Source organism: Callithrix jacchus, chromosome 16 (assembly GCF_049354715.1).
Source record: "Callithrix jacchus isolate 240 chromosome 16, calJac240_pri, whole genome shotgun sequence".
NCBI classification, from domain to species: Eukaryota; Metazoa; Chordata; class Mammalia; order Primates; family Cebidae; genus Callithrix; species Callithrix jacchus.
This window is the reverse complement of record NC_133517.1, coordinates 98,791,515-98,816,251: the sequence shown is the minus strand read 5'-3', so window position 1 is coordinate 98,816,251 and position 24,737 is coordinate 98,791,515. Positions and strand designations below refer to the sequence as shown.

At 42.2% G+C, this 24,737-nt stretch overlaps 2 protein-coding genes and 1 non-coding gene across 14 annotated transcripts in view; 1 reads left to right on the top strand and 2 right to left on the bottom strand.

The window, feature by feature from the left end:
• MATN2 (matrilin 2) overlaps positions 1 to 13,962 on the top strand; it is a 173,544-nt gene extending 159,582 nt beyond the window's left edge. For 4 of the 12 annotated variants that reach the window (XM_078353486.1, XM_035277626.3, XM_078353487.1 and 1 more), the window contains 6 exons: positions 4,865 to 5,278; positions 7,564 to 7,716; positions 9,635 to 9,706; positions 10,435 to 10,512; positions 10,882 to 10,980; positions 13,413 to 13,962. In XM_078353486.1, the coding sequence (XP_078209612.1) occupies positions 4,865 to 5,278; positions 7,564 to 7,716; positions 9,635 to 9,706; positions 10,435 to 10,512; positions 10,882 to 10,980; positions 13,413 to 13,468 (872 nt within the window). In that variant the 3' untranslated portion in view covers positions 13,469 to 13,962. Of the gene's footprint in view, positions 1 to 4,864; positions 5,279 to 7,563; positions 7,717 to 9,634; positions 9,707 to 10,377; positions 10,513 to 10,881; positions 10,981 to 13,412 lie in introns of all 12 variants that reach the window. The other 8 variants (XM_078353484.1, XM_035277624.3, XM_054246389.2 and 5 more) reach the window with 3 other exon arrangements.
• Positions 13,963 to 17,378: 3,416 nt separating this feature from the next.
• RPL30 (ribosomal protein L30) lies at positions 17,379 to 23,929 on the bottom strand. Its single transcript, XM_002759367.7, has 5 exons — positions 23,900 to 23,929; positions 23,743 to 23,795; positions 23,337 to 23,482; positions 21,268 to 21,398; positions 17,379 to 20,525 (listed from the first exon to the last, which is right to left on the bottom strand). Exons 2-5 carry the CDS (start codon positions 23,761 to 23,763, stop codon positions 20,476 to 20,478), a joined length of 348 nt encoding a protein of 115 aa, XP_002759413.1. The 5' UTR covers positions 23,764 to 23,795; positions 23,900 to 23,929; the 3' UTR covers positions 17,379 to 20,475.
• Positions 20,754 to 20,885, bottom strand: LOC118148695 (small nucleolar RNA SNORA72). Its single transcript, XR_004735611.1, has one exon. It is a non-coding gene; the product is annotated as a small nucleolar RNA SNORA72 (small nucleolar RNA).
• Positions 23,930 to 24,737: the final 808 nt, after the last annotated feature.

Genomic DNA, 24,737 nt, shown 5'->3' with positions numbered 1-24,737 from the left:
GTTTGAGACCAGCCTGACCAACATGGAGAAACCCTTCTCTACTAAAAACACAAAAAATTAGCCGGGTTTGGTGGCGTGTGCCTGTAATCCCAGCTACTTGGGAGGCTGAGGCAAGAGAATCACTTGAACCCAGAAAGCAGAGGTTGTGGTGAGCTGAGATTGGCCACTGCACTCCAGCCTGGGAAACAAGAGTGAAACTCCATCTCAAAAATAATAATAATAATGTGTATACCCTTATACACACACACACACACACACACACACACACACACACACACACTCTTTTTCTAATTTTAAGTTTTGCTCCAAATCAAATACAGGTATTATTTTTTAGGAAAACAGATAAACACAATTTAGAAAGAATTAAGCATCATGTGAGGAAGTTCAGTATTATGTTAAGCAGAAAAAAATTAGGAAACTGGGGATCTTTGTAGAAAAGAAAGTTTTGAGGTACCAAATACCAATGTGACTGTCATCTCACTCATGATTTGTATGACACCCCCCTGCCACCACACCCCACCCCAGAAAGAAAGGACACTGGGGAGAAGCTACAGTTCAGCACAAGGACAAAGGAGTTTTCTACCAGGGAAGCTGCCCGCCTAATTAGTTCAGTGCATAAGCTTTGGCTCAGACAGATCTGGATTTGAACCCCTATTCATACTACCTGTGTAACCTTGGTTGAATTATTTAACCTCAGCCGGGTGTGGTGGCTCGCACCTGTAATCCCAGCACTTTGGGAGGCTGAGGCAGGTAGATCACCTGAGGCCAGGAGTTGGAGACCAGCCTGGTCAACATGGCAAAACCCTGTCCCTACTATAAATAAAAACAAAAATTAGCCAGGTGTGGTGGCATGTACCTATAATCCCAGCTTCTTGAGAGGCTAAGGCAGAAGAATCACTTGAACCCTCCAGGAGACAGAGGTTGCAGTGAGCTGAGATTGTGCCACTGCACTTTAGCCAGGGTGACAGAGCAAGGCTCTGTTTCAAACAAACAAAACAAATCATTTAACCTCTCAGAGTCTCAGTTTCCCCATCTATAAAATGAGGATAATATCTCACAAAGCCATCACAAGGAATACACAAGATCACGTATCTAAAGGTGATGAACAGCTGGGCACAGTAGCTCACGCCTGCGATCCCAGCACCTTGGGAAGCTGTAGCAGGAGGATGGTTTGAGCTCAGGAGTTCAAGACCAGCCAGGGCAACTTGGTGAAACCCTTGGCGAAAATGAGAAAAATTAGTCTGGGCACAGTGGTTCAACACTTTGGGAGGCTGAGGTGGGCAGATTACCTGAGGTCGGGAGCCTGACCAACATGGAGAAACCCCATCTCTACTAAAAATACAAAATTAGCTGGGCGTGATGGCATGCACCTGTAATCCCAGCTACTCAGGAGGCTGAGGCAGGAGAATTGCTTGAACCAGGTAGGTGGAGGTTGCAGTGAGCTGAGATCATGCCACTGCACTCCAGCCTAGGGAACAGAGCAAGACTACATCTAAAAAAAAAAAAATTTAATTTAAAAATAAAAATAAATAAAGGTCCTGAGCCCAGTGCTGACATACACTTAAGTGCTCAAAAAATAATTGTTCTTCACAGTAGCAAAGATATGGAATCAACCCAAATGCCCATAATGATAGACTGGATAAAGAAAATGTGGGATATATATACCATGGAATACTATGCAGCCATGAAAAGGAATGAGGTAATGTCCTATGCAGGGACATGGATGGAACTGAAGTTGTTATTCTCAGCAAACTAACACAGGAACAGAAAACCAAACACTTCATGTTCTCACTTCTAAGTGGGAGCTGAACAGTGAGAACACAGGGACACAGGGAGGGGAACAAGACACATGGGGGCCTATTGGGGGAGTGATGAACATAAGGATAAAAAGCTAATGCATGTGGGGCTTAAGACCTAGGTGATGGGTTGATAGGTGCAGCAAACCACCATGGCACACATTTGCCTGTGTAACAAACCTGCACATCATGCACATGTACCCCAGAACTTAAATACAATTTAAAAAAACAACAGACAGGCCAGTTATGGTGGCTCACACCTTTAATCGCAGCACCTTAAGAGGCCAAGGCGGGCAGATCACCTGAGGTCAGGAATTCAAGACCAGCTTGGCCAACATGGTAAAACCCTGTCTCTACTAAAAATACAAAAATTGGCTGGGTGTGGTAGCACTTGCCTGTGATTCTGGCTACTTAGGAGGCTGAGGCAAGAGAATCACTTGAACCCAGGAGGCGGAGGTTGCAGTGAGCCAAGATCACGCCACTGCATTCCAGCCTGGGTGAGACAGCGAGACATCATCTCAAACAACAAAACAACAAATAAACAAAATGATCACTATTGTAATCATCAACAGCAGAGATGTCCAAAGATGGGGCTTTAGTGGTAAGGTGACAAATTCCTCATCAGTAGAGGTGTTGAGGCCCAGGCTGAGTGGTCACTGGGTGGGAAAGTTGTAAAGAGGATGTAAGCAACAGCAGGAGTGGAGCAGATGATCTTTAAAGGGCCTATCCAAACTTGAAGTTCTAGAACTTTTTGAAAATTACGTTCTGAAAGGAAGTCACAGCTCCATTCCAATCTTATCGACTTAACTGCTAAAAAGAAAATGCCCACGAAAATTGGGAATTACCCTCTGGCAAACAATAGCTAACAAGTGGGGCTGTCTGTCCTTTGATAGTTGAAAGCAAATATCTGGGCCCTGCTCTCCCTGATGCTTCTCCACTCTACCTTGTTTTTTGTTTCCTGAGAAGCCTTCTGGACCTCATTCGGTGTGTGTGGGGGCCAGGGTGGGGGTGGGTTGCAAGTGCTAGGTTTGTTCTGTAAGAAAAATGTGTACAGGGAAGAGGGGAAAACAGACTCACTGCTGGAAAGTTATTTCGGTATTTTTGAAATTTGCTGAAGAGCCACATGCATGCTGCCTGAATCTTTTTTTGGTTCACTCAGGAACAGACGATGAATGTAAATGAAGCTTTGAGTGGCCTTTTCCTCTTTCACTAATAAAAGATCGATAGGTTGAGTGATGAGGATAAGCACTTAATGGAGAAACAGAAGAACCCAACCCCCCGACATGCACGCGCATGTGCATACACACACTCTCTCTCTATGATGTTAAGCATGTTATACTTGCCAGGCATATAAATATTTTTGCATGTGTGTGTCTTTACTTATATTGTTGTGCCTCACTTTGAAAGATTAGACAGCTGCTTGATATATAAAACAGAATGTTTATCAAAGATAGTAGATTGTTTGAAATGAGATCATCTATTTTGGATCTGTTCATTTTTCTTATGCAGTCCTAATAACAAAAAGTCTCCCCATACCCAAATTGCTTAACATAAAGCTTTTATCTCTGACTTACTGTCAACCATCTATTAATAGTTGCCTGAGACCAGGCACAGTGGCTCATGCCTATAATCCCAGCACTTTGGGAGGCCAAGGCGGGTGGATCACCTAAGGTCAGAATTTCAAGACCAGCCTGGCCAACATGGCAAAACTCTGTTTCTACTAAAAATACAAAAACAATTAGCCAGGCATGGTGGCGCACTCCTGTAATCTCAGCTACTTGGGAGGCTGAGGCAGGAGATTCAATTGAACCCAGAGGCAGTGGTTGCAGTGAGCCGAGATCATGCCATTGCACTCCAGCCTGGGTGACAGAACAAGACTCCATCTAAAAAAATAAATTTTAAAAAGTTGCCTGAAAAGCTTCCATGTAAAGAACTTACTGTGATAATTTTTTTTTTTTTTTTTTTTGAGAGATACAGGGTCTTCCTCTGTCACCCAGACTGGAGTACAGTGGCAGTCATAGCTCACTGCAACCTACAATTCTTGGGCTCCAGCAATCTTCCTGCCTCAGCATCCCAAGTAGCTAGGGCTACACACATGCATATCATGCCCAGCTAATATTTCTTTTTTTAAGAAAGGCACTGTCACTATGTTGCCCAGGGTATTCTCAAACTCCTGTGCTCAAGCCATCTCCTGCCTCAGCCTCCCAAAGTGCTGGGGATTACAGGCGTGAGCCACTGCACCAAGGCTAAAAAATCTTTCGTTAAGTTTTACTAGGTCAGTAGAGTACTTACAGGTATGCTACCCAATGGACATTACCTCATTCACTTACTCTGTCACCACACATTTGTTGAATACCTTTTGCATGCCAGGTATGGAGGGGACACAAAAATGAGTGAAACACATCATTAAATAATTATCGTACAATGTGGAACATCACATAGAGTACATTAGATTGTAAGCAACTTGGTATTAAGGATTGTGTCTTGGTCACTATTGCAATCCTACTATGCCCACTGCCTTGTACAGAGCAGGTACTCAATAAATTTTTGGTTAAATAAATGAGTAGTTTTAGGAGTAGATAGAAAGCAATACAAGCTGAGTTACTAGGAAAGTTCCCTGGCAGAGGTGATGGCTGAGCTGAAGAAATCTCCTTTTCCATTGTCTGTCAGAATGCCAGTACTCGGGTGCTATCACCCTCCTGGAGTAAGGTTCTAGGAGTCTTTTGGGTATTGTTAGACTCCTCAGTGTACTCTACACCCAGCTTCTCCCAGACGTGGCTGTCAGTGTTCCAGGGTACAATGTAGACTTGGTTTCCTAGACCATTATACATCTGCTGTTTTGCTTCTGAAAAATACGATTTTTATCAATAGACAAGCCAAACATAAAAGCACATGTGAAAGCTATTACTTGTGGCCCTCCCAACACCTCATCTGTCCTGTGTATTATCTAAAGAACACAACTGGTTCCCCAAAGTGGTTCTGCCTCCAACTGAAGCATCATTTTATTCTGTTCTTGTGCATAAATGATTTTTTATCTAACTATGTCAACTTTCCTTTTGTTCTTATAGGATGCACTGAAGGCCCAATTGACCTGGTCTTTGTGATCGATGGATCCAAGAGTCTTGGAGAAGAGAATTTTGAGGTTGTGAAGCAGTTTGTCACTGGAATTATAGATTCCTTGACAATTTCCCCCAAAGCCGCTCGAGTGGGGCTGCTCCAATATTCCACGCAGGTCCGCACAGAGTTTACCCTGAGAAACTTCAACTCGGCCAAAGACATGAAAAAAGCCGTGGCCCACATGAAATACATGGGAAAGGGCTCTATGACTGGGCTAGCCCTGAAACACATGTTTGAGAGAAGTTTTACCCAAGGAGAAGGGGCCAGGCCCCTCTCCACAAGGGTGCCCAGAGTGGCCATCGTGTTCACAGACGGACGGGCTCAGGATGACGTCTCCGAGTGGGCCAGTAAAGCCAAGGCCAATGGTAATATGGGGTGAAGGCGCGGTTTACACCACTCAAGGTTTCCTAAACTCACTCAGGGTCTCAGCTGGCCATAGGGGTAAGCTGCTTTGAGGGTACAGAAATACCTCGTGGCCACTGCCATTATACACCTTTACTACCCTGCCACCTAGAGGCCACCTAGAGACCCCACAGGAGTTAAACAGGAAAAAGGAGTCTGGCGACTAGATTAGGCTAAGCTGACCACAGATGGGTAATCTCACTGTGAGTTACTAGCCAGTGTGTGATCTCCAGTACGAGAATCATCCAGCACATACTATTCAACCACAAATACACAACAGTTCCGAAACACTGGTCTAGTTGCTCTAGAATCACCTGAAGAGCTTGTTAAAATGTTCCTGGTGGGAACTTTTACTGATTATATGTATATATGCATATATTTTTTAACCAATACTTCAAGTGAACATTCTGAAAATGCAATAGCCTTAGGATGGATAATCCTCTTGTGTTTGCAGGAGGCAAAGTTAGCTTTTCAGAAAATCAAACGATGGAAGAGATTGTCACTCTCAGGTCTTGTTGCTCAGTAAAGCCCAGCCTCTTCTCTGAGGTTTTCCTGACGTGAGGGTTACTTCAGTTGTACAGATGTGAAGTGTGCTTGAGGAGTATGACCCGTGGCTAAAGGAAACCCAAAAGCTAGGATGATTGGTAGAGACAGTTGATGGTGAAGTTTCTAGATTCCCTGAGGGAGATAAGAAAACTTGAGGTTGTGGAGTAGTTTGCTTGAAAGCCACCTTCTTTAAGGACTTGTTGAGGACACACTGCTCTAGCAAGTCCTTTAAGAGGAAATAAGGTATGCACAGATCAAGGCCTCACCCAAGACTTTATGGACCTGGTGCCTAGATCAGGCCTGGCACATAGTAGAAGTGTGACAACTACTTGCTGAGTGAATGAACAAGAGTGAGAGTGCTGGCAGTCCCATTAGTGAACTCCGTTCCTCCTCACAGAAAGGTTGGTTCACATCCACATTCCACTGCTCTCTGTTAAGGAGGTCGTTTTACTGATACTGCTTACCTTCCTCTTTTTCTAGTCCGAGAGTAGTAGCCACAAAGTGTCCTGCCCTGACTCATTTGGATAGATTGTAAAACGGGCTGTTCACATTAGCCTAGATTGCTAGAGCTCATGTCAAACTCATAGGCCCCCTAGCCTGCATTCTTAAAAATAAGGGGAAGTATCTTGGTCTTCAGAGACAGTGGTTAGCCCTTTCGTTTCACTTAGACTGATCTACCTTACACTTTGCTCCAAATTTCTACACATTACCCAAAGGCAGGTGGTAGAGAAACAGATGTTTAATTGATTCTTGAATCAACAGGATTTATTTGAGGTGACATCCTCATATGAATTTAACTATTCTTATGTATAGCAAACAATCTTAAAATAGTATCTATCCTTTTTAGGAAGTTGTACATAAAATCACTGGGCTCCCAGACAAATATGCTGAACTTGGTTACTGACCTTACATAGACTTAGACCAAGGCATTGTAACTCTTGCCCGTTGTCTTGAAGAACGATTTTTAAGTGCATTTTTAGGAATCTAGTCTAAAAATTAGCTAGAATAAGTTATCAGTGCTGAAAAATGTTTGGACTCAAGCAGAATATAATTGTTATTGTGTTTTACTTTCAAATGAAGAGTATATAGGGGAAGGGAGTCTAGTGACTGATGTAAGAAAAGCTTTTGAAGCAGAAATTTCAGGCTGATCTTGGGGTTTTTTTTCCCTGAAATTGGGGTTTCCAATGGTCTGCAGATTCTCTTTTCAGCTTAGCACTTCCTCACAAGGTTGTGTCATCTTAAGAGAGGTAGGCAAAGAGCAGCTTCACTTGGCTCCAGGTCACTTAAGTTTCCTATCCAGTAGCTTTCAGTTAGAAATTAGGTTATTAGGTCATAAATTGACTTGATTCTTAGAATTCTTCCAGAAGAGACTGCCTTAAGACAGTGCTCTTTTCTATGAATCCAGAAGGCTGATTGAGGGGGAAGTTGCAGATTGGTTAAATGGCCCAGCCCAGAGCTGAGAAACAGGTTAGTAGTTTAGCTCCCCAGCCTCTCCCAGGTACCTCACTTCTCTCTTGGATCCCTCCCTTTTGCTCACAGAACCAAAACAAAAATGGTGGAAAAGTAAAAAAAGGAAGGTTGGTATGGACCCTTCAAATCATACCACTTAACATCTAGCTGGCTCTGGGTGCAGAACACAGAACTTCTAGACCCTGGGAACACAACTCTAACAAGCTTGCCCTTAATTTTTTCTGCACCCTAGGTATCACTATGTATGCTGTTGGGGTAGGAAAAGCCATTGAGGAGGAACTACAAGAAATTGCCTCTGAGCCCACAGACAAGCATCTTTTCTATGCCGAAGACTTCAGCACAATGGATGAGATAAGTGAAAAACTCAAGAAAGGCATCTGTGAAGGTACTATAGCTTACACCGAAGATCTCAGCAAACAGAGCAGCATGAACTCTATTGAGATGGAGTCTCTGTTGCCTAGGCTGGAGTGCAGTAGCACAATCTCAGCTCACTGAAACCTCCACCTCTTGGGTTCCAAGTGATTCTCATGCGTCAGCCTCCCAAGTAGCTGGGATTACAGGCATCCACCAGCACACCAGCTAAGTTTTGTATTTTTAGTAGAGATGAGGTTTCACCATGTTGGCCAGGCTCGTTTCAAACTCCTGACCTCAAGTGATCCACCCACCACAGCCTCCCAAAGTGCTGAGATTACAGGGGTGAGCCACTGTATCTGGCCAGCAGCATGAACTCTTCAGTGATAAATTCTCAACCAAAAAAAGTGCCTCCCTCATGGACAGGGCCAGCAATGCCTAGAAACAGTACAGAAAGAAGGGCTGGGCATCATGGCTCCTGCCTATAACCCAAGCATTTTGGGAGGCTGAGGTGGGAGGATTGCTTGAGCCCAGGAGTTTGAGACCAGCTTGGGCAATAAAGTAAAACCCTGTCTCTCCAAAAAAATTTAAAAATTAGCTAGGCATGATGACACACACTTATAGTCTCAGCTGCTTGGGAGACTGAGGTGAGAGGATTGTTTGAGCCCAGAAGGTCAAGGCTTCAGTGAGCCATGACTGTGCTCCAACCTGGGTGACAAAGAAAGACCCTGTCTCCAAAAAAAAAAAAAAAAAAAAAAAAAGGTGGGGTGAACGGGGAGGGGGGAAAGACAAAAGTAATAGCTACCATTGCTTGAGCACTTGCTATGCGCTGAGGGCAGTGTGGTGTTTTGATAGCATGCTTCATCCTCACAAACACCCGAGAGAAATGATCATTTAGCTAAAAATCCATCATTATATAAATCAGCAGAGCTGAGGTGCAATTTCAGAATATGCTTATAATTGGAGTGGAACAAGACAGTAATCCTTCCAAGCCCACTGTTAAAATTAATGCCTCTCTGCATGGACTACTTGTTTACAGAATATTAGAGTACCATTTAGATTTCAGATTTTGTTATGCATGTTTTTCTCCAGTTTACTAATTGTGCCAGATACGCTTATGGATAGCAGTTCTGCCTATTTTTCCCTTTACTCATGTCCCTGGTTCACCCGTTAGATCCCAGTTTAAGTGCTGTGCCTCACTCCTCTAAAGGAAAGAACCCTGAGATGAGGGGGAACAGGGAGGGAAGGCCTTTCAGATTTCTGTGAATAGAGAACGTTTTGCCTCAATGGTTCTAGTCAAATTAAAATGACTCATGTGGAGCTGCTGCCATGCAACTAAAATCCCTCGACAACTTCATTTTTTCTGCCCTACTTTCTAGATGTGACATTTTTGAGAGCATTCCTTTTTTTTTTTTTTTTTTTGGGATGGAGTTTCGCTCTAGTCACCCAGGCTGGAGTGCAATGGCGCGATCTCGGCTCACCGCAACCTCCAACTCCCGGGTTCAGGCAATTCTCCTGCCTCAGCCTCCTGAGTAGCTGGGATTACAGGCACGCACCACCATGCCCAGCTAATTTTTTGTATTTTTAGTAGAGATGTGGTTTCACCATGTTGGCCAGGATGGTCTCGATCTCTTGACCTCGTGATCCACCCACCTCGGCCTCCCAAAGTCCTGGGATTACAGGTGTGAGCCACTGCGCCTGGCCGAGAGCATTCTTAACTAAAATATATTTAAGGGGTCCAGGCTTCTCTTTACAAGACAGAATTGCCCTAGAGTGGTTCCAGGTATCATGGTAACCAACTGCTGTTTTGAATCTTTGGTGTTACCAAACAAAACCAAAAAACCTTAGGTTATGGCAGGTAGGTAAGGAGGTTGTCTAGGACCAGCTTCCTGAAGAACACACACATGCTTGTGGACAACCGTTACTCCTTTTGGTCATCTTTTTCTGCTCAGCTCTAGGAGACTCTGATGGAAGACAAGACTCTCCAGCAGGGGAACTACCAAAAAGGGTCCAACAGCCAACAGGTAGTTTTTAAGGTGGTGTTTTCAGAAATTTTGGTGGGTGCTTCTACCATGATTTCTCTCCAGATAAAAGTTGTAAAGAAGTAAATGTAAGTATGTTCAAATTATAATTAAGGCCTTTTTTCCCTCAAAAGATAGTTAACGTTTACTCTTACATTAAGCCATATTTGGTAACTAGCATTTCAGGTGATGGTGTTATTTATTTATTTATTTATTTATTTATTTTTGAGACAGTTTCATTCTGTTGCCCAGGCTGAAGTGCAATGATGCAATTACAGCTCACTGCAACCTCCACCTCCTGGGTTCAAGTGATTCTCCTGCTTCAGCCTCCCAAGCAGTTGGGTTTACAGGTGCCCACCATCATGCTGGGCTAGTTTTTGTATTTTTAAGTAGAGATGGGGTTTTACCATGTTGGCTGGTTGGTCTCGAACTCCTGACCTCAAGTGATCCACCTATCTCAGCTTCCCAATGTGCTGGGATTATAGTCATGAGCCACTGTACCCAGCGGGTTTTGTTGTCTGTTCCACTGAAGGTGACAGTCTTTTTGTCTCAGTGTGTCCCAAAGTAAAGCTCTATACTAAGTGCTAGGAATACCAGGTACCTTACTCTGTTGATAGCTGTTTTATAACCAAAGCGTTAAGCAGGTTTGATTGCAGTTTTCTCTCTCTTTACAGACTCTGAGCCAGTCACCATAAATATCCGAGACCTACTTTCCTGTTCTAATTTTGCAGTGCAACACAGATACCTGTTTGAAGAAGATAATCTTTTACGGTCTACACAAAGGCTTTCCCATTCAACAAAACCTTCAGGTAATTCCAAGTAAAATACTACTACAAGATAACTCGATTTCAGCCTTTCAGCTTTCCAACCTTAGCTTTAAAGAGGAAAGGAAAGGAAGAAGTAGAAAACAAGTTAGAGGAAAAGAAAGAACTTAAGTTAAAATGGGAACTAAAATATAAACTGAAAGAAATTAGAGTAGTGTTCCCCACTAATCCACAATAAGGGCCACTTCCAGTGGTGGAAGCATACCCTTTCCTGGTATTTACTGGATCTGGCTACATGGAAAAAATGGAACATTTCTTTCATTATGGTTTCCTTCATATGCTGATTCATTCCTATTAAGCATCTGGGAAGTCTGGTGGACTGTAGAGGTGAACACTTTCCATCTGCTTTCTCAGGAAGCCCTTTGGAAGAAAAACACGATGAATGCAAATGTGAAAACCTTATAATGTTCCAGAACCTTGCAAACGAAGAAGTAAGAAAATTAACACAGCGCTATATCCTTTTCTTGTATTATGCTTCTGTATGGAATGCAAAGAATATTATCAAGACTGGCCGGGCACGGTGGCTCATGTCTGTAATCCCGACAATTTGGGAGGCTGAGGTGGGAAGGTCACCTGAGGTCAGGAGTTCAAGATCAGCCTGACCAACATGGAGAAACCCCATCTCTACTAAAAATACAAACATTAGCTGGGCATGGTGGCATGCACCTGTAATCCCAGCTACTCGGAAGGCTGAGGTAGGAGAATCGCTTGAACCCTGGAGATAGAGGTTGCAGTGAGCCAAGATCGTGCCATTGCACTCCAGCCTGGGCAAAAAGAGCAAAACTCTGTCTCAAAAAAAAAAAAGAATACTGTCAAAACTTCACACACTCTATGTAGGTTTTATCAACTGAAGTCAACCCCATAAGGTCATGAAGAACAGTGAACTTCAGAAAAGGCTTTTTGCTTTAAAAAGCAGCCTGACAGGTGTTTGAGAGCCAAGGGCAAGCCAAGCTTAGTAGTAACAGTCAAGCACTTAGTTGCCATCTGCTGTTCTGGGGGCTCAGCAGTAAGACCCGATGGTCAGTATACAAAGGAAAAAAGAGACTGACTTAACTCCTTCTTTGGTAGGAGGGTATATAGGACATGAATGAGGTCTGCAGTGCATCAAAGGTACAGTAAGTATAGGCAAAGAATGTTGTAGAATGAAGAGGATTCAAACTCACTCTAAACCCCAAACCTTTCCTTTAGCCCCAAGCAACTCAACAGCCACATATGGATTCAGTGTGTGTAGTTTCCGTAGGACAGGGGTGTTTTTTTTTCTTGGCAGCAGAGATCTTCTCTATCAGCATTCTAAAAAATGAAACATTCCACCAAGGGAACAGCAGGAACCAATGATTCATTAAAACAATATTTATTACAAATAAAAGGAATGGTTTGGGATAATGAAGAAAAAAATGATTCGATGCTTTTACATATTGAACACCCTGCCAACTGCTCTAAACTTAAAATTATAGTAAGCTTACTAAAGCTGGCTGGTATCTCAACTGCATCAACTAGTCTATAGGGAAATGGCTTAATTCTGAACTACCTCTGTGCCAGTGGGCTTGTGTAATAAGGAAAAACAGCACAAAGCAATTCTTTCTGAAAGCTGGAAATACGCTCCCCTAAGTAAAATAAAATAATCTGAGAGTGGTTAATATACGTGATGAATCTGGACTGTCACTCAAGAGGGCAGATAGAGGGTACTGAGAAGCTTACAGAGCAGATCAATACTTACTAATGCCCTTTTCCTTTCCCTTTCCTTGTCCCACCCCAAAGTTCTACTCACAAGAGACTAAAAAAGTACATAGGTCAGAGTTCCTCAAAACTGTGGCCTTATGTGGCATCATGGGTGAAAACTCCCTATCTCCCTTTGCTTCTGACTTTGTATCTTACTTTCCAAGGTCAAATTCTTTCATTTTCTTCTCTTCACCACATTCCCAACATTATGAATTCTGGCTCCTAGCAGTGTGCTATGGGAAACTAATTTACAAGCAACAAGGGTGGAAGTGGAATTACCATTAAAAAAGACTACAGCTGGGTGCAGTAGCTCATACCTGCAATCCTAGCACTTTGGGAGGCCGAGGTGGCCTTGCTTGAGCTCAGGAGTTCAAGATCAGCCTACACAACATAGTGAGGCCTTGTCCCTAAAAAATAATAAATAAGGTCAGGCATGGTGGCTCACGCCTATAATCCCAGCACTTTGGGAGGCTGAGGTGGGTTGGTCGAGTTCAAGACCAGATGGAGAAACCCTGTCTCTATCTAAAATACAGAATTAGCCACGCATGGTGGCGCATGCCTGTAATCCCAGCTACTCGGGAGTCTGAGGCAGGAGAATCATTTAAACCTGGAAGGCAGAGGTTGTGGTGAGCTGACATCGCACCACTGCATTCCAGCCTGGGCAACAAGAGCAAAACTCATCGATAAAAAAAAAAAAAAATTAAAGTCACAGTTTTTTGTTTTTTTTTTGAGATGGAGTTTCGCTCTTGTTACCCAGACTGGAATGCAACGGCACGATCTCGGCTCACCGCAACCTCCACCTCCTGGGTTCAGGCGATTCTCCTGCCTCAGCCTCCTGAGTAGCTGGGACTACAGGTGCACGCCACCATGCCCAGCTAATTTTTGTATTTTTAGTAGAGACGGGGTTTCACCTTGTTGACCAGGATGGTCTCGATCTCTTGACCTTGTGATCCACCCGCCTCGGCCTCCCAAAGTGCTGGGATTACAGGTTTGAGCCACCGCGCCCGGCCCTAAAGTCACAGTTTTAAATACTTGACAGAAATTGGAAAAAAACCCAAAACCTTTTCAAATTTAGTAGCCAAAATTTTATGTGGATAAGTCAAGTTATATTTAAATGTAAATAAAAATAGACAATTCATGTTCCTCTTCCTTAATTTGAGATTTACTAGAAGAAATGACACAGAGAATGGAAGCCCTGGAAAATCGCCTGAGATACAGATGAAGATTAGACATCGACACATCTGTAGTCATTGTATCAACGATTAAAATGAAAGCAGTGCAGAGCCCCAAAGCTCAGGCTATTAAATCAGCAATGTTGTGAAATAAAACAGCACTGAGAAAGCTGGTTTGCCATAGAACAAGACAAGAAGTAGACACCAACTTGTATAAATTTATCTAGGAAAAGAAATCCTTTAGAATTGTAAGATGGATTTACCAGGTGAGAACGAATAAGCTATGCAAGGTATTTTGTAATATACTGTGGACACAACTTGTTTCTGCTTCGTCCTGCCTTAGTGTTGCAATCTCATTTGACTATATGATAAAGTTTACACAGTCTTACTTCTGTAGAACATTGGCCATAGGAAATGCTATTTTTTGTATTGGACTTTACCTTGATATATGTATATGGATGTATGCATAAAAACATAAGACATAAGTACTTGTGGAACAAGTTGGATTTTTTTATACAATATTAAAATTCACCACTTCAGAAAACAGTATTCTGTGCAAAATTCTTAGTTTAACTTTAAATGGAAGATATGTATACATGAGAAATGGCCGATATGCCTATGAAAAAAATGTTGAAACTCTCTAGTAATCAGGAAAATACAGGTTAAAACAATACCATTTTTTACCCATCAGCTTGGCAGAAATGAGTATGTTTTAACAGGGGTTGGTAAGGATGTGAAAATGTGGGGCTCTTGCAGAAGGAATGCAAATGGCACTCTTTGTAGAGTAAATCTGTTGACATCTCATAAAACTGCAAATACACACAACCCTGTAAATCTAGCAACTACACTCAGTTATCAAACTAGATGATATGCAAATACGTACAAAGAGACCTATGTAAGAATGTTACTAGACTTTGTAAAAGCAACAAATAAGGAACAACTTAAACATCATCAGAAGGGGAAACTGGTAAACTGTGGTGTAATCCATGCCACAGAAATACACCACCACATGTACAGGCATGTGCTACATCTACACAAACACACAGACACAAAAAGAATACTTTAAAAAGAATGACAGACTGTTTAGCATGATACTGTTCCTGAAAGTTAAAAAAACAACAAAATGTCACTAGTTGTTCAAAGATGTGAATATGTATATTTAAGTACAGGAAATGTTCTAAAAGGATATGCCCAAATTGAGAAAATAGAGAAGTGAGAATAGGGACAAAAAGTTCAGCTTTATCAACTCAAGGACCTTACAGCAACAAACACCCTAAGTGGCAGCTTCAATAAAAAGCAAAGATAGCCAAAATGACATCCTTCCCATGGAAGCCACTGTATTTTAGAGTCCAAATGATGCTTTACAAACAAGCCATGTTGAATAAGTTTGTTTCCATATTTAAAGACAAGTATTTCCATCAGAATGTTCTCTTAAAAGACAGTGCAGGAGAGTTGGAAGAACATCTCCTAGTCCTCAACTTTATCTGAAAGTCATGACTATTTTTGGGTACATGAGTTTTGATTCAAAGTATTAAAACTTTATATTGCATTTGAGTAATCCATTTGACCCTGACAACACAAGTTTTTATTAGGAAGTAGTACTGGTTTAGATTGGTTATTACTTTTGAGGTAGTCATGCATCATTTAATGATGGGGATATGCTCTGAGAAATGCACCATTAGGTCATTTCATCATTGTGTGAACATCAAAATGCACTTAGAAAAACCTAGATGGTGTATCCTATGACACACCTAGCCTATGTTATATACCCTATTGCTTGCTCCTAGGCTACAATCCTGTACAGCACATCAGTGTACTGAACACTGCAGGCAACTGTCAAACAGTGCTATTTGTTGTATCTAACCACAGAAAAGGACATTTTCAGCCTTATTATAATCCTATGGAAGATTATAATAAATAATCTTGTTGTATATGCAGTCCATCATTAACCAAATGTCATTATGTGGCACATGACTATTAGTCTGGAATTGCTGCCAAGGTGGCTCAATTCTACTTTACTTTCTGTTGTGTTCAGGCTCCACCTAGCGGCTCAGAAGACTGCCTCTCCCTACTTTTTTTAGCAATTAAATACATTTCAACGTAACATTTTATTTACTTGCCATGAGAATATCATAACTTCTTTTTCTTTTTTAGCTATTAAACACATTTCTCGGGGGGAAAAAAACCTCATGGCAAAAAAAAAAAAAAAAAAAAAAAAAAAAAGGCCTCCAACCAATGCATTAAAATCTACAGATTATTTAAAGACTGTCTAAATTTCTCCATTTTCCTTGTTTTTGTCACTTGTACGTCTCAGTTTAAGGGTTCTGCATTCCATTTTCATCACTTATTGTGGTCTTTCCATATCTGGGATTTAACCCGCAATATAAAGCTAATAGTAATATCTTACTGAGTGGTCAGAGGACTAAATGAGTTAATATATATACACTATTTTGTAAAGTACCTAAAATGTTATTTTTTGAAACCGTGTCTCGCTCTTTCACCCAGGCTAGAGTACAGTGGTGTGATCTTGGCTCACTGCAACCTCCTCCCAGGTTCAAGTGATTCTCCTGCCTCAGCCTCCCAAGTAGCTGGGACTACAGGCACCTGCCACCACACCCAGCTAAATAACTTTTGTATTTTTAGTAGACGGGCTTCACCACGTTGGCCATGCTGGTCTTGAACACCTGACCTCAGGTGATCAGTCTGCCTCAGCCTCCCTAAGTGTTAGAATTACAGGTATGAGCCAATGCATCCGGCCATATTAATTTATTTTTAGAGACAGGGTCTTGCTCTGTCACCCATGCTGGAGTACAGTAGCACCATGATAGCTCACTGTAACCTTAACTCTTGGGCTCAAGCAATCCTCCCACCTCAGCCACCTGAGTTGGTGGCACAACAGCCAAAACAGGCTAATGTTTGTAACTTTTTTGTAGAAACGGGGGGTCTCATTATATTGCCCAGGCTAGTCTCAAACTCCTGGCCTTAAGTGATCCTTCTGCCTCATCCTCCTAAAGTGCTAACATTAGAGGTATAAGCCGCAGTACTAGGCCCTAAGACATTTTATTTTTTTTTTTTTTTGAGACAGAGTTTCGCTGTTGTTACCCAGACTGGAGTACAATGGCACATCTTGGCTCACTGCAACCTCCGCCTCCTGGGTTCAAGCAATTCTCCTGCCTCACCTCCTGAGTAGCTGGGACAACAACAGGCCCGCACCACCATGCCCAGCTAACTTTTGTATTTTTAGTAGAGACGGGGTGTTTCACCATGTTGACCAGGATGGTCTCGATATCTTGACCTCATGATCCACCCACCTCAGCTTCCCAAAGTGCTGGGATTATAGGCATGAGCCACTGCTCCCAGCTAGACATTTTAAATGCTCAGTATTAACTATTACTCTTTAGCAGCCAAGAGTATTGGACACAAAGATGGTGCTTGAGCTAAGCGTATGCTGAGTGAATGAAAGGACAGAATAAATTATTTGCTGACCTGAGGAAAGTAATCTGGCAGATTCCCACCCCTATCTTTTAAAGCAACCAGGCAGTAGTAGAATAATGGTAAATGCATAAGAAGTCTGAGACCTATTAACAAGACAAAGAAAATTCTGAACTAGAAAGCCACAAATGTTATAAGAGAATTAAATGTTTAAGCTCTAATAGTCATTATCCACTTTAATTTTTTGATAAGTGACACAAAGCTGAATACCTAGAGTCCCTGTCCTGTAGAACCTTTAGTGAGAGAGATGTAATCGATGCCATAAAAAAGGTTCTAAGGTAACTCAGAGGCACCTGTTTTAGACTGGGTGCTAAACTTGTCCTCAGCACAAGCACAGGTAGGCCCAGAAAAGAGAAGAAACCAGATTCCACTGCAGATGGAAGGAGTAGCAAATCTAAGGAGTAGTTGGAAGACAGGAGATGGCAAACTCTTCCATGACATAGATTATTATCTTCCAGATGATCCAACTATTTTTATTTATTTATTTATTTTTTATTGCATTTTAGGTTTTGGGGTACATGTGCAGAGCATGCAATACAGCTGCATAGGTACACACAAGGCAGTGTGTTTTGTTTCCTTTCTCCCCTTCACCCACATTTGGCATTTCTACCCAGGCTATCCCTCCCCACCTCCCCCTCCCCCTCCCACTGGCCCTCCCCTTTTCCCCCCAATAGACCCCAGTGTTTGGTACTCCCCTATGTCCATGTGTTCTCATCACCCGCCTGAGTGAGAATATGCGGTGTTTCATTTTGTTCTTGTGTCAGTTTGCTGAGAATGTTCTCCAGATTCATCCATGTCCCTACAAACGACATGAACTCATCATTTCGGATTGCTGCATAATATTCCATGGTGTATATGTGCCACATTTTCCCAATCCAGTCTATCATCGATGGGCATTTGGGTTGATTCCAGGTCTTTGCTATTGTAAACAGTGCTGCAATGAACATTCGTGTGCATGTGTCCTTGTAGTAGAACGATTTATAGTCCTTTGGATATATACCCAGTAATGGGATTGCTGGGTCAAATGGAATTTCTATTTCTAAGGCCTTGAGGAATCGCCACACCGTCTTCCACAATGGTTGGACTAATTTACACTCCCACCAACAGTGTAAAAGTGTTCCTTTTTCTCCACATCCTCTCAGCATCTGTTGTCTCCAGATTTTTTAATGATCGCCATTCTAACTGGCGTGAGATGGTATCTCAGTGTGGTTTTGATTTGCATCTCTGATGACCAGTGACGATGAGCATTTTTTCATGATTGTTGGCCTCATATATGTCTTCTTTCGAAAAGTGTCTGTTCATATCCTTTGCCCACTTTTGAATTAATAGTTGTATTCATAATAAGCCTAAAATTTGGTTTCTTCTCTACATTTCTTTTGCGCCTGCCACCATCCCATTCCAAATGCAATTCTTAACACATTCTACAATATCCAGTCTCTTCTTTGAGCTTTCTATTTCCATACCCCAGAGTTCAGTATGGAAATTTCTATTTCCATACCCCAGAGTTCAGCCAATACAATTGGCTGCATACAATCCTCTGAATATTAGAGCTACCCAAACAACTGCTTATAATTAGAAAAGAACATTTTAAATGTCACCTTACATTTCCCCAGATTTTCCTGGCCAGTGTCATTTTCTCTGAGAGCAGTTTAAGAGTACTTAATCAAAGGTAACACAGGCCAAAATGAGTAAGGAATGTTTCGCATCTACTAGGTTTAAACTTCTTGTCTCTCTACACTTGTTCCTTGCTGAAAAAAACAACAGTTGTGACCGCACAAAAAGAACAAATAATGAAAAGGCAAAAGCCAAATGATGTTATAGCATTATTATCAACTACCTAGAAGGCCCTAGAAATCATAAATTTTCTTAAAAACCATCATTCCAAAATGCCTGCAGCCAAAAAAAACCACACAACAGAAACCACACAAAGAAATGGTACACCAACATGTGCAATACTGTATTCTTCAGGTCACCACACCTTGAGAAATTAAATTCGAGTTAGTCAACCTGGAGGAAAAACTAACCCAAATAGTGTGAAAAGTCAACCTGGGGGAGAAACTGACCGAGTAGATAATAAACACACAAACTACCAGAACCATGAGATTGAAACATTTTGAATTATGGAAACAGACTAACGCTATTAGAGACCAGAAGTCAGACCAAGCAATTCTTACCAAAGATTAAGATTCAAATATTTTATATCACTTTGAGCACACTGATCTCTGGATATGTAAACATGAACACCTTAGAACACCTAAAATCTTTCATATATTCATCTTAACTAGGAGAGAAGCTGGTTTAAAAATGTGGTGACATTTGGGGCTGATTATTACAATGACATGGAAGGAAAACCAAGAATGAAAAATACCTTGCAGAATCCACAGCTTCCCACAACAAAGAACTGTCCCATTACACAATGTCAGTAGTGCTCCCAAACTGAGAAAGAGTAAATGAACCAGTACAACTATGAACCACCAGACTCTCCAAAGTATTAATATATCCACAACCTCAGATTAACTTCAAGACACAAACTAAAATCATGAGCTATTCCCTTGGACAAAAAAACAAACTCCTATCGCCCATCTATCAAATCGGGAACATGACCCACCCAGGGCTGTCATATAGCTATTAAGAGCTGGGGTCCTTTGACTCCAAGTGCAATAAATGCTTGATTTTCTGCATCCTATTTAGAAGGCATCCTCATTTAATGTCTCACTCATCTACCACCAAAAATTGCCTGAAAGAGAGGATGCAGAAATGAAGGGGCAAGGAGACTGCCTAGAACCCAAAAGACATTGTCTTTTCTGACACTTCTGTGGCCCTCTGCCTCAAAGCCCAGCTGACTTACATACAGTATACCTTATTAGCACCATTCGACTTTGTAAATTAAGATCTAACTAAATCATTATTTCCCCTCAAATTAATTCCTTTGAATGTTCCAAAGGATATTAACATATGAAAGAGGGTTTCCTGGGACATCCTCTTGGGGATGCAGTATACAGTTCCCAAAAATGTGAATACTTAACATACTTCACAGTACATTTTTTTACTAGTATATGATATAAAACTTGGACTTAACACCTATTGGTGATCTGGGATTACTCAGAAGTCGTCCAGGTATACCAACCACTTACAACCTTAGAAAAGATTATTCATTAAAGTAAAACTTTTCTTGACCTATGACATTTTGGATGGGGAAACACCTCAGCTAATCTTTTTTTAGCTACTCAGATTTGGAAAATTGCAATTCTGGCTAAATTCTGGGCATTTAACCTTGCTGCCAAAATGCAAACAATGTCCTGAGAATGGAATTATAAAAACTGAGCTTCCTAAAAATCTAGTACTAGAAAGGAACCCAGTGTACTCCCTTAGCAAAAACTAGAAGACAGAAACCAGGATGAGTAGCTCTTTACTGAAAAGTCTTGCCACATCTGCCTCATCCTCTCTAATCCAAGCTTCAGGAAATTGCATTAAAACAAAAATATACAGAGAACAAAACTGAAATGGATACAGTGTTTTTAAAACAAGCTCGGAAAAATTTTATTAAAGGAAAATTTTGCAAGGTTTACTTTTCACCAGTCTGTTCTGGCATGCTTCTAATGATGTCAGAATCACCTAAAAAATAAAAATACAGTAATTTTACAATTAATTTTAATAGCAACTGGTTCTATAAAATTTCTCTACTTTAGTTATCCCTTCTGTAGACAACAGTCTGCAAATTAGCAGTGATTTTTGCGAAAGTTATCACATTAGCTGTACTGTCATTTTTCTTAAGGTTGATCAAATATAACCTAAAATCACAGCCATTATATGATCACACAAAATGATCATACAATAAAATTGGTTTATCACCAGCATTTATAAAACCAAACCTAGGGAAAGAACTAGGTCTGGGGACACACGCATGGTCTTAATATAGCGAATGTTTAGCCTGTCCTGACTATTACAAAATCAGAACAGCGAGAATATTCGCAGTATTCTATGAATCAAAGATTCACAACTGGAAAACAAGATGATGTAGATTTTTAGGCACTTTTTCCCCCTCAACCTAATTTTACATGAATTAGGTTCCCCTTACAATTTCACCTTTTACCAAATCTCTAAGTCACTATTTCGCAGGTACTTCATCAAATGAAATTCATTATCTGACAGTAACAGTCTTAATTATAAAAGCCAATTATAATGTATTGGCATTTATTACCAATTCTCTACAAAATACAACTACAGGATATGCCTTACTATATTCATATTCTATCTGAACTTAGGAACAAAAGGTATTTGTGTAATAACAAATACTTGTCCAGACGTTACATTAGAAACGAAAAAAAAAAAAAGACTATGATTTTTAAAAGCATACCTGGATCAATGATAGCCAGTGTGCACACTCTGTAGTATTTTCCACATGCTGTGCCCAGTTCAATATTATTGCCACTATAGTGATGGACACCAGTTTTGGCTAACATTGCATAGTACTCTATTTCGGATTTCCTTTGGGAACCAAAAAGAGGCGATAAATAAATGCCATACCAAGTGACTGACAAACTGTTACTACCGCTTTTACTAGTTTTAATGTTGTTAATCAGTAATGTAGTCAATCAGTAACAAAATTACATACTCTTAAAAACATATTCATCATGTATCCCTTAAGACTGAAGGGGCAACCAGCAAATACCTACTCAACCCCTTAAAGGTAGTATCTATGTTCATGGAAGAGGGTAGGATGCAAATAAACAAAAAGCAAAGCATTATTTAGCATTAGTAAGGGCCACATACTTTGTATTTCCATGACAATCTTTAAATAAGGTATTACCTACTCTATTTTTTATTCTTTTAGCTAATGAAACTGAATCACAGAATAGTAAGTGGAAGATCTAGAATCCAAACCTTTAAAAGATAAGCCATTTCTGTCACATCGCCCAGGTACCCAGAATTCTAGATGGGAAGTGATGCTATTTTATAGTTAAATTTCCAGCTGGGCGCCGTGGCTCACACCAATCATCCCAGCACTTTGGGAGGCTGAGGCAGGCGTATCACCTAAAGTAAAGAGTTCAAGACCAGGTTGGCCAACCTGGTGAGACCCCGTCTATACTAAAAAATACAAAAAATCAGCCAGGTGTGCGTGGTGGTGCACACCTGTAATCCCAGCTACTCGGGAGGCTGAGGCAGGAGAATTGGTTGAACCTGGGAGGCAGAGGTTGAAGTGAGCCAAGATCATGCCACTGTACTCCAGCCTGGGCAACGAGAGCAAAACTTCGTCTCAAAAAAAAATTCTGGACTCACATCCTAGCGCTTTGTAAGGCCAAATCACTTGAGGTCAGGAGTTGGAGACTAGCCTGGCCAACATGGTGAAACCTCATCTCTACTAAAAATACAAAAACTAGCCAGGCTTGGTGTCAAGGCACCTGTAATCCCAGCTATTCGGGAGGCTGAGGCAGGAGAACTGCTTGAACCTGGGAGGCGGAGGTTGTAGTGAGCTGAGATCATGCCATTGCACTCCAGCCTGAGTGACAAGTGACTCCGTCTCTAAACAAAATAAATAAATAATTGGGAAATGGTACCTACTCCCTACTCAATAATGACAGAGAGCAGATTCCTCAGGCCCCATCCCGGATCCAATGAAATCAGAACTTGTATATTAACAAGACAACCCATGTCACTTCTTTGCACAGTCACGTTTCAGAAGCCGTACTATAGAAGACAGGCTTTAAAGTAAGTTTCAGAGAATGGTTAGGGAAAAGCCCAACCCACGGGATGGGACAGAAAGGGCATTCCAGGCTTTGACAGGAACAAGACACCCTATATAAAATGCTATAAGCAGCTTATGCATTACCTCAGGAAATTTGGTCACATGGCTTATATTCTGCAAGATCTGAGTTTCTTGAGTGTATTTACAATACCCCCTAAATTCAATTTCAAAACAGTGAGTCAAGCATAAACCTTGCCTCAGAACTGATTTAGTGGGCTAAACTGGGTTACTCTATGATAGACTGCAACTCCATAGCCCAACCTCAACTTTTCTTACCTGGTGTTTTGATACTGAAGTTCACACAATGAAGCATTATTAAAGCACCTCAAAGCTAAAAGAACCAAAAAAGCAGGACACAAAATACACGGAAAAACAAATCATGTGTCTGCAAGTCCATCAAACCTCGATATTCTGTTTTCACTCCTCCTACCACACACATTTCTCGCCCAAAAATAAGCTCACAGATGGGGAGCACATGATTTGGGGGTGGGTGGGAGAGACGGGAATGAAGAGCCAAACACCACAATCGGTACCGTAATTATCCTGCAAGTGTTCATTCGGAAAACGAGTTTTTCATAACATCCAATGCATGCCACTTAGATTACAAGTTTACACTCCTGTATACATTCTTTCACAATGAATTCGCCGTAGACGACGCCTGCTCAGGTTTTTCCGATTACCTCAAAGCTGGGCAGTTGTTAGCGAGAATGACCAATTTCGCTTTGCCTTGTCTGATCATCTTCAGAGTCTGCTTGTACCCCAGCACGTACTTTCCACTTTTCATAACGAGTTGGAGCCTAGAGTTGATCGACTCCAGCGACTTTTTCTACAAAGCAAACATTAAACACGGACCTGAAGACCTCGTTTGCAACCACCTCACAACTGGACCCAGCTTTTTGAAGCCGACCCCTTTAAACTTCCGAAGTCGAGGGGCCCAAGTCATTGAGAGGGCCTCTCGGATTCCCTTTGGGGTCCTCCAAACGCCAGTAGGCATGCTGTCACCCCAGTGGGCTCACATCGGCCCGCCCCGGCTGAGACTCATCTCTCCACGTGAATCGGCTTCCCGGCCGGGCCCGCCTCACTCACCGTCTTCTTTGCGGCCACCATCTTCCTGCCTTAGGTGCGGGACGGCCCCCAACCTAGAACAGAGAACAAGACAGGAAATTTAGGATCCGAAGTTCCAAATGGCAACCCGCAAGGCCCCCCGCACTGCCTAAACCACGGTCGGTAGGAGCCCACTCACCAAGAGCAGACGCTAAGATGGCCGGAGAGCGAGAAAGGAAGGAACTCCCACAATGCATAGCTCTTCATGGCAGAGCCGGAACTCCAGAACCGGAAGTGGAAACGATCGCAAGAGGAAAAGGCGGGGCAAAAAGCGGAGAGCTGCGGCCGCTTGCCATTGATAAAGCTGGCTAGAATGGCTGCGCAGGGGCGAACGCTGCGGCTCATTCTTCTAATCACAGCACTTTCGGAGGCCGAGGCGGGAAGTTCTCCTACGTCCAGCTCGACGCCAGCCTGGGCAACATAGTGAGACTACCCCCGTCTCTGCAAAAAAATAAAAAATAAATTCGCCCGGCCTGGTGGCGCGCTCCTGTAGTCCCAGCTTCTCCAGAGGCTGTATCAGCTATCGCACATCTAAGGAGGTCGCACCTCTAAGGAGGTCGCGGCTGCAGTGAACCGTGATCACGTCACTGCACTCAGCCTGGGTGACAGAGTGAGACTCTGTCTCGAAGAGAAAAACAGAATGGCGGCGGGTGTGTTCGCTTTCCTCCTTTGCGGACCTTAAGCCTCTCGGCGTTGTGTCGCTGTTCTGCAGCGAGCTGCAGCCTAACGAATCCGGGAGCGTAGAACCCAGAGGGAGGTGGGAGGGTCGGTGAGAAGAGGCTGCGACGGCTGCGGCCACGGTCTAAATGCCTGGAGGCGGGGCTCTCGGAGAACCTTGTGGATTACTCCGATGGGCCGCGGCACCTGCATTTACTCTCCGCCTGGTAGAAGCAGTTGTGTCCCCACCCCTGCGGACACTCAAGTTACCGTCCCTTGGAGAACGGTGGCACACTGCGCGAGTTCTCAAAACTCGCTTC

Coding starts and splice junctions, on each gene's coding strand:
- RPL30 (XM_002759367.7), bottom strand. CDS start 23,763: ATGGTGGCCGCAAAGAAGACG. Junction 23,483..23,742: donor TGGTGGCCGCAAAGAAGACG/GTGAGTGAGGCG, acceptor TTTGCTTTGTAG/AAAAAGTCGCTGGAGTCGAT. Junction 21,399..23,336: donor AACAACTGCCCAGCTTTGAG/GTAATCGGAAAA, acceptor TGGTTCCCAAAG/GAAATCCGAAATAGAGTACT.